This window comes from Scyliorhinus canicula, chromosome 6 (genome assembly GCF_902713615.1).
Source record: "Scyliorhinus canicula chromosome 6, sScyCan1.1, whole genome shotgun sequence".
NCBI lineage: Eukaryota > Metazoa > Chordata > Chondrichthyes > Carcharhiniformes > Scyliorhinidae > Scyliorhinus > Scyliorhinus canicula.
Window position 1 is genome coordinate 117049369 of NC_052151.1, and position 16192 is coordinate 117065560.

At 46.9% G+C, this 16192-nt stretch overlaps 1 protein-coding gene and 1 non-coding gene across 2 annotated transcripts; one reads left to right on the forward strand and one right to left on the reverse strand.

Moving 5' to 3' along the window:
* Nucleotides 1-4144: 4144 nt before the first annotated feature.
* LOC119968118 lies at nt 4145-4343 on the reverse strand. Its single transcript, XR_005461132.1, has one exon. It is a non-coding gene; the product is annotated as a U2 spliceosomal RNA (small nuclear RNA).
* A 116-nt stretch (nt 4344-4459) lies between these two features.
* On the forward strand, nt 4460-5998 carry mpg (N-methylpurine DNA glycosylase). The gene is made up of 2 exons (XM_038799963.1): nt 4460-5599; nt 5645-5998. Exon 1 carries the CDS (start codon nt 4612-4614, stop codon nt 5590-5592), a length of 981 nt encoding a protein of 326 aa, XP_038655891.1. The 5' UTR covers nt 4460-4611; the 3' UTR covers nt 5593-5599; nt 5645-5998.
* The last annotated feature ends 10194 nt before the right edge of the window (nt 5999-16192 follow it).

Sequence of the window (16192 nt, forward strand, 5' to 3'; positions counted from 1 at the left end):
AGCCATAACCTCTCCTAGTCCAGCCCTTGGCCCATGTCCCGCACATCACCTGGCCCACCCCCAGGCAGCTACCGCCATCATCTCTCCTCCACCACCAACTTAAAAGTCCCCTCCCTGTCAGCAGTCTAACCCACCCCCCCCCCCCCCCACCCAATCTCCCCCCCCCCCACATTGGTCCTCAGCTCACCCCCCCACTTTGCTTCCGTAAACTAACCCTCCCAGCTAGCCTGGCAGCCCCCGCCCCGGCGCCTAGCATCTTACCACCCGCTGGTTCCCCTTACTCCCGCTCTTAGTGCAAACAATTAAAACAATAGCAAGAAGCAAAAACAAACAAACAGTCCCTCCCAAGGTCCGAGCACAAAGGCCACACCTCCTCCCTTAACAAAGTACTATCTGTCAACCTAATCCCAAACAAAACCGAAAGAAAAACGGAAAAAACATATACAGAATCTCCAAAGTCAGTCCTAATATCGCAAGTCAAAGGTTAAAAGTTTTACAAAAAATGACTCAGTTCCCCACAGTCAAGGTTCAAGGTCTTCCTTCTCTCATCAGTTTATTATCTTTCATAAAATCCACCACGTCCTCCGCCAAACCAAAGTACAGTTCCCACCCTCATAGGTCACCCGGGCTGGGTACACCAGTCCAAATTTTATTCCCTTTTCATACAGTGCCGCCTTGACCTTGTTAAAACTCGCCCTCCTCTTTGAGAGTTCTGCTCCCGGGTCCTGGTACACCCGGATCTCAGCATCCTCCCATGTACATCTCCTCATCTGCCTGGCCCACCTCATAATGCATTCCTTGTCCAGGAAACGATGCAATCGTACCGCCATCGCCCTTGGGGGCTCACCTCCCTGGGGCTAACACATCAGTGCCCTGTGGGCCCAGTTCATCTCCAGCGACTTGTCGAACCCACCTTCTCCCAGCAGTTTCTCCAACATCTTCCCCACATATGCATCAGCATCCGATTCTTCTTTTCCTACTGGCAGACCCACGATCTGAATATTCTGCCTCCGAGAACGGTTTTCCAGGTCCTCCACTTTCTCCAGCAGTTGCTTCTGCTGGTCTTGCAGCATCCCTATCTCTGCTGCCATCGAGGTGGACTGCTCCTGATGCTCCCCTGCCAGCTCCTCCAGCCTCTGGATCGCCTGTCCCCGAGTCATCAGTCTCACCTGCACATGGTCAACCACTGCCCTGATTGAGTCCACTGCCCGGGCCAGGTCCTCCGCACACTCCCTACGTTGTTCAGTGAACTTGTCATTTAGGAAGCTCACCAGCTGGTCTGTCGACCACTGAGCTGACGCGGCCGGACCCTGTGCGTCTGCCATTTCCACACTCGGTATCTGGTCCTCACTCGCCACCAACTTCGGATTCCTCCTTTTCTGATCTTTTCTGGGCTGCAGCTCCATAATCTGGGGGTCCCCTCCTTCTGTTCCTGCTTCTAATCCTTTAGTTCACAAAATTCCAGTAACAATCCGGCGTAAAAGCCACAAAAAGACCACCACAAGCGGGAGCTGCCAAATGTGCGACCTTTCACTCCATGGCCCCCACCAGAAGTCTCTACCTTGGACAATGTTGAATGCAAACTTCGCGGCCTCCTCCTGACTATTTTTTACCTCGCCCCTCTCCCTCTCCCCCTGACAATGCTTACCTCACCTCTCACCCCTTTCCCTCCCCCAACAATGCTTACCTCGCCCCTCACCTTGTTAGATTTTAGAGTTACGAAACATAAAACCTTTCCAATTGAAATCTCTAAGTTCCAAATTCTTAACTTCTAACACTATGTTCCTCAGCTATCCTGATCTAACAGGATACAGATATCTAGTATTTATGAATCTGGTAGAATTCATTAAGCAAGCTTTTACAGACAATTGACAAAAAAAAAGTTAAGAGAACATGGAAGTCTTTCATCCCTCAAGTTCCGAGGATTTCTTCAACGTTACCAGAACAAGCGAAAAAAAAATTGTTTGCCTTGGAATTGATGTTGAACTGTGTCTCTGATGAATAGAGTAAGAAGTCTTACAGGTTTGTTTCAAATCACTGATGAATAGTACCACTGAAGCCATGGTAAAACAGCGCCAACAAAGTCATTTATTTTCCAACTTTCATCCCATTTCCCATTATTCTGGAATCCCTTATCTGGAAATAGTCCAAATTCTCCTCTTCCATGACTTAGGGTGTGGGTCATCTGGTGTCATCTCAACTCTGTAGCTGTAGCCAGATGGTCTGAAAAGAAATGTTCATCCCTTGTTCCCTGGGCCCCCACAGTTTAGACTCCATTGTGAACAAATGGCACATTTCCTTTAGATGCAGAGCAGTTACAATGTCACACCCTCTTCAACATATTTTAATGCAAATCCCACAGATGCTAAAACCATTAAAAACAAATGTTAATAACACTTCCTACCATAATGTCAAAACAGAAAATAGTTTCCCTCTAATACAGGTGTTCTGCCCTACAAATATGGCTAATCAATGAAATCAATGCATGGGTTTTGCGTAAAGTTAATGTCATCCTCCGTAAGCTACCTTTCAACCATTTCTTTAAAGCTGATAAAAAGACTCTAACCCACAATACAATTAAGACAACATACAACTGCTGAACCCAGAACCACAGATGACTTAAAGTCATAAATACATTAAGTGCAGTTTCACACAAGCAACAGCTGCCACCCTGTAAAGTGTTTCAGATAGCAGAAATTTAAATGAACAATTTTAAAAATTATTTTAAAAATAACATTTGTGAATGTTACTTCAGCTCAACATAGAATCCGAAAGGGCAGCACGGTGGCGCAGTGGGTTAGCCCTGCAGCCTCATGGCGCTGAGGTCCCAGGTTCGATCCCGGCTCTGGGTCACTGTCTGTGTGGAGTTTGCACATTCTCCCCGTGTTTGCGTGGGTTTCGCCCCCACAACCCAAAGATGTGCAGGGTAGGTGGATTGGCCACGCTAAATTGCCCCTTAATTGGAAAAAATTAATTGGGTACTCTAAATTAAAAAAAAACATAAAATCCGAAAAAGTAGCAGCATTATCAAAATCTTACAACCCCAATCTGTCCAATAGACAAGGTTCACCTCACCTCTCACTGCAACGCCCTCCCCAACCCCCCTGTACAATGCTCGCCTTCTCTCCCATGGACATAACAATGCTCACCTCCCCCACACCCCAACCCCACAATGCTCACCTTCCCAACCACGCCCCCAAAGCTCAACTCCCAGCCAACAGTGCTCATTCACTCCGACAGTTCTCATCATCCGACCTCTGGACAGTACTCACACCCCCACCACTGACAGTATGCATTATCACACCATCAATGCTCGCTTTCCATCCCCCGACAATGTTCACCAACAAACCCTGCATATGCTCATCCTCACAACTCTGACCATGCGCACCTCATCTCCTCATACCAAATAGTGTCCTCAGACAACACGAGATATCCAGCACTCATCCAACAGTCTACATCCTCTCTTCCCAACCTCAATGCTGGATTTACAGGTTTTATACGTGCTATGAAAAGCTTCACAAGACCATGAGATGTAGAGTAAGCCATGCGACCCATCAAGTCTGCTACACCATTCAATGAGATCATGATTGATCTGATACAATAATCCTCAACTCCAATTTCCTGCCTTTCCCCATAACCCTTAATTCCATCCTGAAATGCCCCACTTACCCCAACTATATCTTCTAACAGTTAGGTAATCCTCTATCCATACTGATATTATTACCCCATGTAAAAGCCAGCCTAAGGTCAAACAGCCCACGTCTGCATGGTTATGGATTCTGCCCTCACTATGGTGGGGAAAATGCAGCAGTCCAGGGAGCAGAAAACAGGCAATCAAAAGTTTTGTGTATGTGTGTGTATGGACGTCAAGACCCCAGCTACAATTGTTTCTGAAGTATTCGCCACTCCAGATATACTTATTTTCCATGCGGGCAGCATGAAGGTCTCAGACTTCGAGTAGACAGATGTGGATGTTTTCAGGAACTCTTGACATGGATAGGCCAAGTGGTGTGAGAGAACCTCAAGCTGGGTCATGTTGTTAATAAAGCATTAGGGGCCGCATATATTATGGAATAGGTGGCAAAGCACTGAGCTTGAGTATTTGAGACAAAGGGGGCACTGTGGGCAGCAGGAAAGCATTTTTTAAAATTACTTTTTCAGAGTGACAAAGCCTGAGGTCAGATGTGGACTGGGGCGAACCCCTAATCCAGCTCCTTGCCTGCTCCAAAAAACAATTCAAATTGAATCCAATTCATGGTCCCCACAAGAGAGACATACCAGATCTTAGCCAAAAGGCCCAACAGATACTACACTTGATCTTAGCCAAAAGGCCGAGCAGGAAAGCATTCAGAGCTGGAAAGCAGTGGAGTCTGTAAATCACTGATACTATACACTCGGGACCAGGAAGCACAAGGCGTCCTCCTGCCTTCAGCAGCTACTACTTCCTGTTCCCATGCTGCCTGGCTCTCATGTTGATGGAGGAGTGTGTATTTGCAGTAACACCTGAACTCTGAAAATTAAAGATTCCCTCTACAAGTTGCATTTGGAGCGCTGGAGACCCGAGCTCTCTGTAACTCGGCAGGACTGGCGACGGCACTGAAGTCTGTTTAAATGGGACCTAAGAAAAGAAAAGTGCTGCCGGCGAGGGGGAGGAGGCGTGGGCTGTGTGCGGAGCTGGGGCCGGGGCTGTGTGCGGAGCTGGAGCCGGGAGCGGGACTTTGTGCGGAGCTGGAGCCGGGGCTGTGTGCGGAGCTGGAGCCGGGGCTGGGAGCGGGACAGGAGCTGGAGCCGGGACAGGAGCTGGAGCCGGGACTGGGAGCGGGACAGGAGCTGGAGCCGGGACTGGGAGCGGGACAGGAGCTGGAGCCGGGACAGGAGCTGGATCCCCCGCAGCAGCAAGAGGAGGGTCCGCTCTCCAGTGTTTATTTCAACACTGCCGAAATGACAAACGGCAGGCTGTCCTCAAGCTTCTTCAATCGGCCTTGTGTGACTTTGGCCAAAGAGTTCCTGGGCCAGGTCATGGTCCGCAAGTTTCCGGATGGCAGGGAAGTGAAAGGCAGGATAGTGGAGACTGAAGCCTACCTGGGCGGTGAGGACCAAGCTTCCCACTCCCGCGGGGGCAGGCAGACTCCGAGGAATGTGGCAATGTTTATGAGTCCAGGCACCATGTATGTCTATCAGATCTACGGGGTATATTTCTGCTTGAATGTGTCCAGTCAGGGAGATGGTGCTGCCGTTTTACTGCGATCTCTGGAACCTCTGCAAGGGCTCGATGCAATGAGGCACTTCCGCAGCCAGCGGAGGAAAAACACTGGGAAACTCCTTAAAGACCATGAACTGTGCAATGGACCCTCGAAACTGTGCCAGGCGTTAGACATCACCAAGACCTTTGACAGGGGGGACTTGGCGACTGGCACTGAGATCTGGATGGAACCTGGCCCCGAAAATATAAGTGCAGCAGATATAGTCTCCACCAGCCGAATTGGTATAGGTTATGCAGGGGAGTGGTTTAGTAAACCACTGAGATTCTACATAAAGGGCAACAAATGTGTGAGTGTTGTTGATAGGAAAGCTGAGAAGGTGAATGACTAATTGGATTGTGTCCTTACAAATCCATGGTTATGGATGCTCCGACTCTCCATTGGTGGTTCCACAGCTTGATTTTGCTCCAGAAGCTTCAGACATTTTAAACACAACATAGTCTGTTCAGAATCCCAGGAATGGTGTGATATTCTGGTTTTGTCTTTACAGTCATCAATTGGCTACAATGTGCTTGAATTCAAAGTACAGAAACCATCTTAAATTCACAAACAAGTTCTAAACCATCGCTGACATACAGCCAGAGTAAAATTGATATTGTGGCCACTTAGCAGGAAATAAGAACTTACCAATGAATAATGATTCAGATAGAAAATACTGCAACAGATACCTGAGAAAAGACTTTATGAAATATGTATTATTTGAATTAACCTTTCACAATAAAATGCTTTATATATTTGTTGCAATGGTCTGTTATTGGACCATACAACACAGAAGGTCTGTGCTAGGCCTTTGTCGAGTAATTCAAAACCAATCCCATTGCTCTTGTTCCTCCAAAATGCCTTGTCTTCAGTTTCAAATCTTTATTCAATTGTCCTTAAAAGACACAAGGGTTTCTGCCTAAAGCAAACAATTTTGTTCCATGTAATTATGCATATAAAGACATTTCTCCTAACCTCTCCTTTCATTTCCTTAACAATTTAAATTTTTGACTCCATTCACTTTTCTTGAGGAGGGATAATAATCTTTCCCTATTCACTATCAAAATACTTTACAATAATTTTAAAAGCTGATGTTTTTCCTCTTAATCATCTCAGTTCCAGTCAGAATAATTCCAATATCTCGGCTTTCTCCACATAGCGGCTCCTTCCATCTCCAGCATAATTGTGGTCAAACACACTTGATGTTTTCAATGGCTTTGATGTTTTTTGTGTATAATGCGATTGTCCAAAACCGCACAGAGTACTGACTGGCCTAATTGCTGCCTTGTATCACCTTCTTACCCCTGTATGTCCATATTTATGGCTTCATCTTCCTACACGCGCTTTCATTTTATGAGTTTGAACTTGCAGCTGTTTACCCTTCAATATTTTCATTGTGTGCATCCTCCTATTTTTGTTTTTCTTTGTAAAATGTATTATCTCACCATTCTCCTCATAAATTGCATCAACCTGTCTCCCATTCAACTCAACTGCCCACTCACTGAATCTTTCAACTGGCTATGTCGCAAGCTTTGTGTCAGTGGTGTATTTTGATGATATGCCCCCTGTGCATAAAACCAAATATTCTATATAAACTAAGAACAAAAATGGATTCAGCACTTCATCCATAAACACTAGGAATTCTTACACCCATAAACACTAGGAATTCTTAAATGTGAGAAATTCATCTGAAGCCTTTGTTCCCTGTCCAGCAAGCAAACTTTTATCCATTATTTAATCTTGTACCATAAACCTCCAGTGATGCAACTTTTGAAACAATTTCTGAAAATCCATAATCGCATTATTCAGTCCATTTCGATTATCCAACTGGTCATTTCTCCAAAGTTATTAATTATTTATCAATTATAACTTGCCTTTAACAATTGCTTCCAACTCTGGTTCATAAGGTCCTTTAGTGCAGGTCTCTGGTTTCTCTTCCTCAGGCTCACTGCAAATGCTCCATTTGGTTGTCTTTTTAACTTGGTTGTCAGTTTGTGAAAATGCAGAACAGCACAATTGTTCTGGAAACTTTGGCTAGATTATATAATCAAATGGAATTATAGGTTCCTGACTGGTGAAACCACAGGTCTGCTGTCTCCAATGAAGGAACTGGCGGAGGTGCAGACATATTGGGCGGGATTCTGTAATAATGGGGCTATGTCCCCACGCAGCGTGAAAACTGGCACCAATGACTCCGGAGTCAACAGCCCCCGAACGTGAGGAATTCTCACCTTTCTAGGAGGCTAGGTTGCCGCCGGAGTGGTCCCCGCAGCTCCAGCCAGCGTGAGTTCACGCAAGCGCAGAACGGCCGGCGCATTTCCGCAAATGCGTGGAACAGACAGTGGATTTACACGCATGCGCGGGGCTTCCCTCCTCCGAGCCGGCCCCCGGGCAATATGGCGGAGCCCTACAGGGGCCCAGCGCGGAGTAAAGTAGCCCCCCCATGGAACCAGTCCGCCCGCCGATCGGTGGACCTTGATCACGTGCCAGGCCACCGTCGGATCCTCCCCGCCCCCTTGTCGACCACCCGGCCCATCGGGGCCCGGAGAATCGCTTGGGGGGCGCTGTCAACAGCCCCCGACCGGAGTGGCGGGAATCCCACCGGCACCCCGAACAACGGCACCGGAAAATGGTGCGGCCAGCTTTGGGGCGGCGGGCTCGCACCCCCCTGGGATTCTCTGACCCGGCACTGGATTCCAGAGGGGTGAGGAGTCGAGGCAATTATGTATCATTGGTCACCCAAGGTCTTGACTTCTTGGGCAGCACTGTAGACTGACATAAAATTAATGTATCATGGCTCATGTCAGGGCATTGGCCATTCCAAAAAATATCCAGTGCAGTCAAATAAATGTAAGCATTGATGGAGTAATAGCAATTGTGGTTCAAGTATTAACTATTCCTATGTTGGGAACACATGTGTTTCATCAAACACAGCTGGTTTGTGATGCAGAGCAAGGCCAGCAGCGCAAGCTTATTCTCGCACTGGCTGAGGTTATTCATGAAGGCCCCGCCTTCTCAACCTTGTCCCTCGCCTGAGATATGGTGGTCCTCAGGTTAAACCACCACCAGTCAGCTCTTCCCCTCAAAGGGGAAAGCAGCTTGTGCTCATCTGGGACTCTGGCGCCTAGAATGGTTGGGAAGACATGGGTTCCATCAAAGACTCTGGTCTTCTGAATATCCTGCAATTGGGTAACTTACCAGAGGTCTTCACAATTCTCATTCGAGATGGTGATGAAGTATTTTTGCCCTTTCAAACAAGACATCACTCAGCTACTTTATACATTAATTCAATGCAGAAAGATTTATGTTGCTAATGCTCTGTGACATTTGGGAAAAGAGTCACAGGAAAAAGGTTGAAGGTGCTTTCACCATCTGATCTGGAGGCAGACTGGAAATCTTGTCACTGCTTGTTGCACAACTCTCACCTTCACCTTGTGAATCATGGATAAAAATTGTTGATACTGGAATTCTGGTTAATTCTTAACACATAGTGGCCAATGTAAAGGGTGAAGAAGTTTACAATATGAATGAAACTATCCTATCTGCTTGAGAACATTGGAATAGGGGGATAGAGGGGTGGTGGGGGGGGGGGGGTCTTATATACATTTGTAGTTGTATCGTGGTTAATCTTGGAGTATGCTTCATTACTTTAAGGTGTCAGATTGTTGAAATTGGTAGCTCAGGCAAGAACTATTATGGGCAGCATGGTAGCACAGTGGTTAGCACAGTTGCTTCAAGCTTCAGGGTCCCAGGTTCCATTCCCGGCTTCGGTCACTGTCTGTGCCTAGTCTGTACGTTCTCTCCGTGTATGTGTGGGTTTCCTCTGGGTGTTCCGGCTTCCTCCCACAGTCCAAAGATGTGCAGGTTAGGTGGATTGGCTATGCTAAATTTCCCTTAGCGTCCAAAAAGGTAGGTGGGGTTACAGGGATAGGTTGGAAGTGTGGGCTTAAGCGGGGTGCTCTTTCTAAGGGTAGACTCGATGGGCCGAATGTCATCCTTCTGCACTGTAAGTTCTATGAACTGTGCAGTAGACAAAATAAACACTGTAATGCACAAGCTTTAAGAAAACAGCAGAAGCAGGTCTCCCAGGTGCCTGGGTCCGCGATGTCTCGGATCGTGTTTTCGGGATCCTTAAGGGGGAGGGGGAGCAGCCCCAACTCGTGGTCCACATCGGTACCAACGACATAGGTAGGAAAAGGGATAGGATGTAAGGCAGGAATTCAGGGAGCTAGCGTGGAAACTTAGATCCAGGACAGAGTTATTATCTCTGGGTTGTTACCCGTGCCACCTGCTAGTGAGTCGAGGAATAGGGAGAGAGAGCAGTTGAACACGTGGCTGCAGGGATGGTACAGGAGGGAGGGTTTCAGATTCCTGGACAATTGGGGCTCATTCTGGGGTAGGTGGGACCTCTACAAACGGGATGGTCTACACCTGGACCAGAGGGGTACTAATATCCTGGGGGGGAGGTTTGCTAATGCTCTTCGGGAGGGTTTAAACTAGTTCAGCAGGGGATTGGGAACCTGAATTGTAGCTCCAGTACACAAGAAGCTGAGAGTAGTGAGGTCATGAGTAAGGTTTCAAAGTTGCAGGAGTGTACCGGCAGGAAGGAAGGTGGTTTAAAGTGCGTCTACTTCAATGCCAGGAGCATCCGGAATAAGGTGGGTGAGCTTGCGGCATGGGTTAGTACCTGGGACTTCGATGTTGTGGCCATTTCGGAGGCAGGGCGAGGAATGGTTTTTGCAGGTGCCGGGGTTTAGATATTTCAGTAAGCTCAGTGAAGGTGGTAAAAGAGGGGGAGGGGTGGCATTATTAGTCAAGGACAGGATTACGGTGGCTGAGAGGACATTTGACGAGGACTCGAATCCTGAGGTAGTATGGGCTGAGGTAAGAAACAGGAAAGGAGAGGTCACCCTGTTAGGGCTTTTCTATAGACCTCCGAAAAGTTCCAGAGATGTAGAGGAAAGGATTGCAAAGATGAATCTGGATAGGAGCGAAAGTAACAGGGTAGTTGTTATGGGGGATTTTAACTTTCCAAATATTGACTGGAAACACTATAGTTCGAGTACTTTAGATGGGTCCATTTTCGTCCAATGTGTGCAGGAGGTTTTCATCATAGAATTTACAGTGCAGAAGGAGGCCACTTGGCCCATCGAGTCTGCACCGGCTCTTGGAAAGAGCACCCTACCCGGGTTCAACACCTCCACCCTATCCCCATAACCCAGTAACCCCACCCAACACTAAGGGAAATTTTGGACACTAAGGGCAATTTGTCATGGCCAATCCACCTAACCTGCACATCTTTGGACTGTGGGAGAAACCGGAGCACCCGGAGGAAACCCACACACACACGGGGAGGATGTGCAGACTCCGCACAGACAGTGACCCAAGCCGGGAATCGAACCTGGGACCCTGGAGCTGTGAAGCAATTGTGCTATCCACAATGCTACCGTGCTGCCCTAATGCAGTATGTAGATAGGCCAACAAGAGGCGAGGCCGTATTGGATATGGTACTGGGTAATGAACCAGGACAGGTGTTAGATTTGGAGGTAGGTGAGCACTTTGGTGATAGTGACCACAATTCGATTACGTTTACTTTACCGATGGAAAGGGATAGGTATAAACCGCAGGGCAAGAGTTATTGCTGGGGGAAAGGCAATTATGATGCGAAGAGGCAAGACTTAGGATGCATCGGCTGGAGAGGAAAACTGCAGGGGATGGACAAAATGGAAATGTGGAGCATGTTCAAGCAACAGCTACTGCGTGTCCTTGATAAGTATGTACCTGTTAGGCAGGGAGGAAGTGGTCGAGCAAGGGAACCATGGGTTACTAAAGCAGTTGAAACACTTGTCAAGAGGAAGAAGGAGGCTTATGTAAAGATGAGACGTGATGGTTCAGTTAGGGCGCTTGAGAGTTACAAGTTAGCTCGGAAGGCTCTAAAGAGAGAGCTAAGAAGAGCCAAGCGAGGACATGAGAAGTCTTTGGCAGGTAGGATCAAGGATAACCCTAAAGCTTTCTATAGATATGTCAGGAATAAAAGAATGACTAAGGTAAGAGCAGGGCCAGTCAAGGACAGTAGTGGGAAGTTGTGCGTGGAGTCTGAGGAGATAGGAGAGGTGCTAAATGAGTATTTTTCGTCTGTATTCACACAGGAAAAAGACAAAGTTGTAGAGGAGAATACTGAGATACAGGCTACTAGACTAGAAGGACTTGAGGTTCATAAGGAGGAGGTGTTAGCGATTCTGGAAAGTGTGAAAATAGATAAGTCCCCTGGGCCGGATGGGATTTATCCTAGGATTCTCTGGGAAGCTAGGGAGGAGATTGCTGAGCCTTTGGCTTTGATCTTTAAGTCATCTTTGTCTACAGGAATAGTGCCAGAAGACTGGAGGATAGCAAATGTTGTCCCCTTGTTCAAGAAGGGGAGTAGAGATAACCCCGGTAACTATAGACCAGTGAGCCTTACTTCTGTTGTGGGAAATGTCTTGGAAAGGTTTATAAGAGATAGGATGTATAATCATCTGGAAAGGAATAATTTGATTAGAGATAGTCAACATGGTTTTGTGAAGGGTAGGTCATGCCTCACAAACCTCTGAGTTCTTCGAGAAGGTGACCAAACAGGTGGATGAGGGTAAAGCAGTTGATGTGGTGTATATGGATTTCAATAAAGCGTTTGATAAGGTTCCCCACAGTAGGCTATTGCAGAAAATACAGAGGCATGGGATTCAGGGTGATTTAGCAGTTTGGATCAGAAATTGGCTGGCTGATAGAAGACAAAGGGTGGTGGTTGATGGGAAATGTTCTGACTGGTGTCTAGTTACTAGTGGTGTACCACAAGGATCTGTTTTGGGGCCGCTGCTGTCTGTCATTTTTATAAATGACCTGGAGGAGGGCGTAGAAGGATGGGTGAGTAAATTTGCAGACGGCACTAAAGTCGGTGGAGGTGTGGACAGTGCAGAAGGATGTTACAAGTTACAGAGGGACATAGATAAGCAGCAGAGCTGGGCTGACAGGTGGCAAATGGAGTTTAATGCAGAAAAGTGTGAGGTGATTCATTTTGGAAGGAATAACAGGAAGACAGAGTACTGGGCTAATGGTAAGATTCTTGGTAGTGTGGACGAGCAGAGAGATCTCGGTGTCCATGTCCATAGATCCCTGAAAGTTGCCACCCAGGTTGAGAGGGTTGTTAAGAAGGCGTACGGTGTGTTAGCTTTTATTGGTAGAGGAATTGAGTTTCGGAGCTATGAGGTCATGTTGCAGTTGTACAAAACTCTGGTGCGGCCGCATTTGGAGTATTGCGTGCAGTTCTGGTCACCACATTATAGGAAGGATGTGGAAGCATTGGAAAGGGTGCAGAGGAGATTTACAAGGATATTGCCTGGTATGAAGGGAAGATCATATGAGGAAAGGCTGAAGGACTTGAGGCTGTTTTCGTTAGAGAGAAGAAGGTTAAGAGGTGACTTAATTGAGGCATACAAGATGATCAGAGGATTAGATAGGGTGGACATTGAGAGCCTTTTTCCTTGGATGGTGATGTCCAGCACGAGGGGACATAGCTTTAACTTGAGGGGAGATAGATAAAGGACAGATGTCAGAGGTAGGTTCTTTACTCAGAGAGTAGTAAGGGCGTGGAATGCCCTGCCTGCAACAGTAGTGGACTCGCCAACTCTAAACACATTCAAATGATCATTGGATAGGCATATGGACGATAAGGGAATAGTGTAGAGGGACTTTAGAGGGGTTGCACAGGACGGCGCAACATCGAAGGCCGAAGGGCCTGTACTGCGCTGTAATGTTCTATGTTCTATGTTCAAACATCCCATCTAAGAATGAAAATGCACAAACAGGCAAACTGTAAACGGAAGGGAAAGGAAAGAAAGACATGTGATTGGCTAGTATTTTTCACTGTCGCCAGATGTCTCAAACTGCTTTACAGCCAATGCTTTTTTTGAAGCAAAGTCTCTGCTGTAATGTCGGAAACATGGCAACCAATGTTTTATTCGCTCATGGGACATGGGCAGTTCAGGCTGTGCTAGCATTTATTGCCCATCCCTAATTGCTATTGTGGGGACAGTTAAGAGTCAACCACATTGCTATGGGTCTTGAGTCACACGCAGGCGAGACCAGGTAAGGATGGCAGATTTCCTTCCCTAAAGGACATTAGTGAACTAGATGGGCTTTTACAACAATCGACAATGGTTTCATGGTCATCATTAGACTTTTAATTCCAGATTTTTTTTATTGAGTTTAAATTCCATCACCTTCCCTGGTACAATTCGAACCCAGGTCCCAAGATCATTATCCTGGGCCTCTGGATTACTAGTCCAGCGACAATACCACTCTGACACCGCCTCACCGTTATCCATAACCCTTCAATGTCAAGCTTCTGGGAGCTGCACTCATCCAGGCAAGTGGAGAGTATTCAATTACACTCCTGACTTGTGCCTTGTGAAATTAAAATTGCTTATTGTCACGAGTAGGCTTCAATGAAGTTACTGTGAAAAGCCCCTTGTAGCCACATCCCGGCGCCTGTCCGGGGAGGCTGGTACGGGAATCGAACCGTGCTGCTGGCCTGCTTGGTCTGCTTTAAAAGCCAGCGATTTGGCCCAGTGAGCTAAACCAGCCCCTGTATGTAGATGGTGGACAGACTTTGGGAGGGTCAGAAGGTAAGTTACTCGCCGTAGGATTTCTAGCCTTTGACCTGCTCTGGTAGCCACAGTGTTAATGTGGCTAGTCCACTTCAGTTTCTGATTAATGGTAACCTCCAGGTTATTGATTGTGGGGTATTCAGCGATGGTAATGCCATTGAATGTCAAGGGGTAGTGGTTAGATTCTCTCTTGTAGGAGAAGGTCTTTGCCTGGCACTTGTGTGGCAGGAATGTAACTTGCCACTGTCAGCCCATGCCTGGATATTGTCCAGGTCTTGCTGCATTTGGACATGGACTGCTTCATTATCTGAGGAGTTGCGAATGGTCCTGAACATTGTGCAGTCATCCGCAAATGTTCCCACGTCTGACCTTATGATGGAAGGGAGGTCATTGATGGCTGAGCCTAGGACACTATCCTGAGGAATTCCTGCAGTGCCTTCCTGGAGTTGAGATGACTGCCCTCCAACCATCACAACCATCTTCCTTAGTGCCAAGTATGACTCCAACCAGCGGAGAATTTTCCCCTGATTCCCATTGACTCCAGTTTAGCTTGGGCTCCTTGATGCCATACTTGACCAAATACTGCCCAAAGGCAGTCACTCTGACCTGACCTCTGGCTTTCAGCTCTTTCGTCCATGTTTGAACCAAGGCTGTAATGAGTGACTCTGCGGAACCCAAAGTGAGCAAATTATTGTTGAGTAAGTGCCACTTGATAGCACAATGGTTAGCACTGTTGCTTCACAGCTTCAGGTTTGCCTCCCGGCTTGGGTCACAGTCTGTGTGGGTTTCCTCTGGGTACTCCGGTTTCCTTCCACAGTCCAAAGATGTGCTGGTTAGGTGGATTGGCCATGATCAATTGTCCTTATGGGGATAGGGTGGAGGTGTGGGCTTGGGTAGGGTGCTCTTTCCAAAGGTTGGTGCAGACTCGATGGGCCAAATAGTCTCCTTCTGCACTGAAGATTCTATGAAATCTATGAAATTCCATCACTTCACTGATAATGGAGACTAGAATGATAGGATGATAGGATGATAATTGGCTGGGTTGGATTTGTCCTGTTTCTTGTGTACAGGACACTGCTAGACAATTTTCCACATTGCCAGGTAGATGCCAGTGTTGTAGCTGTACTGGAACAGCTTGGCTAGGGGTGCGGCAAGTCCTGGAGCACAAGTCTTCAGTACTATTGCCAGGATATTGTCAGAGTCCATAGCCTTTGCAGTATCCAGTGCCTTCAGCCATTCCTTGATATCATGAGGAGTGAATTGTATTGGCTGAAGACTGGCATCTGTGATGTTGGGGACCTCTGGAGGTGACCGAGATGGATCATCCACCGGCACTTCTGATGGAAGATTGTTGCAAATGCCTCAGCCTTGTCTTTTGTACATATGTGCTAGGCTCCTCCATCATTGAAGATTGGGATATTTGTGGAGCCTCATCCTCCAGTGAGTTGTTTAATTGTCCACCACCATTCACAGCTGGGTGTGACAGGCCTACAGACCTTAGATCTGAAGCATATGTTGTAGAAACGCTTAGCCCTGTCTATTACTTGCTGCTAATGCTGTTTGGCACACAAGTAGTTCTGTGTTATGGCTTCACCAGGTCGACACCTCATTTTTCAGTATGCCTGATATTGTTCCTGGCATGCTCTCCTGCACTCTTCATTGAACTAGGGTTGATTCCCTGGCTTGGCGGTAATGGTAGAGTGGGGGATATGCCAGGCCATGAGGTTGCATATTGAGGTTGAATACAATTCTGCTGCTGCTGATGCCCACAGCGCCTCATGGATGTCCAGTCTTGAGTTGCTAGATCTGTTTGAAGTCTATCCCATTTAACACGGTGGTACTGCCACACAACATGCTGGAACTTTTAATGATCAACAAAGGGTTACTAAAAAAAAGAGCAAAGGTAAATTCTGAAAGAAATCTAATACAAAATATAAAAAAGGACAACAAAAGCTTCTATAAGTATATGAAGGGGAAGAGAGTAGCTAAAGTGAATATTCGTCCCTAGGTGCATGATATTGGGGAGTTAATAGTGACGAACACAGAAATGGCAGAGTCGCTAAATCAGTATTTTGCCTCAGTTTTCAAGGTGGAGGACACTAGTACCACCCTAATAGTAACAGGTAATGCAGAGGTATTAGAAAGGGAGGAATTTAGAATAATCTTCATCAATAGGGACAAAGTACTAAACAAACTATTGGATTTGAAGGCAGTCAAGTCCTCAGAGCCTGATGGCCAACATCCTAGCATCTTAAAGGAAGTGGCAGCGGAGATAATGGATCCTTAGTTATAATATTCCAAAATTCCCTC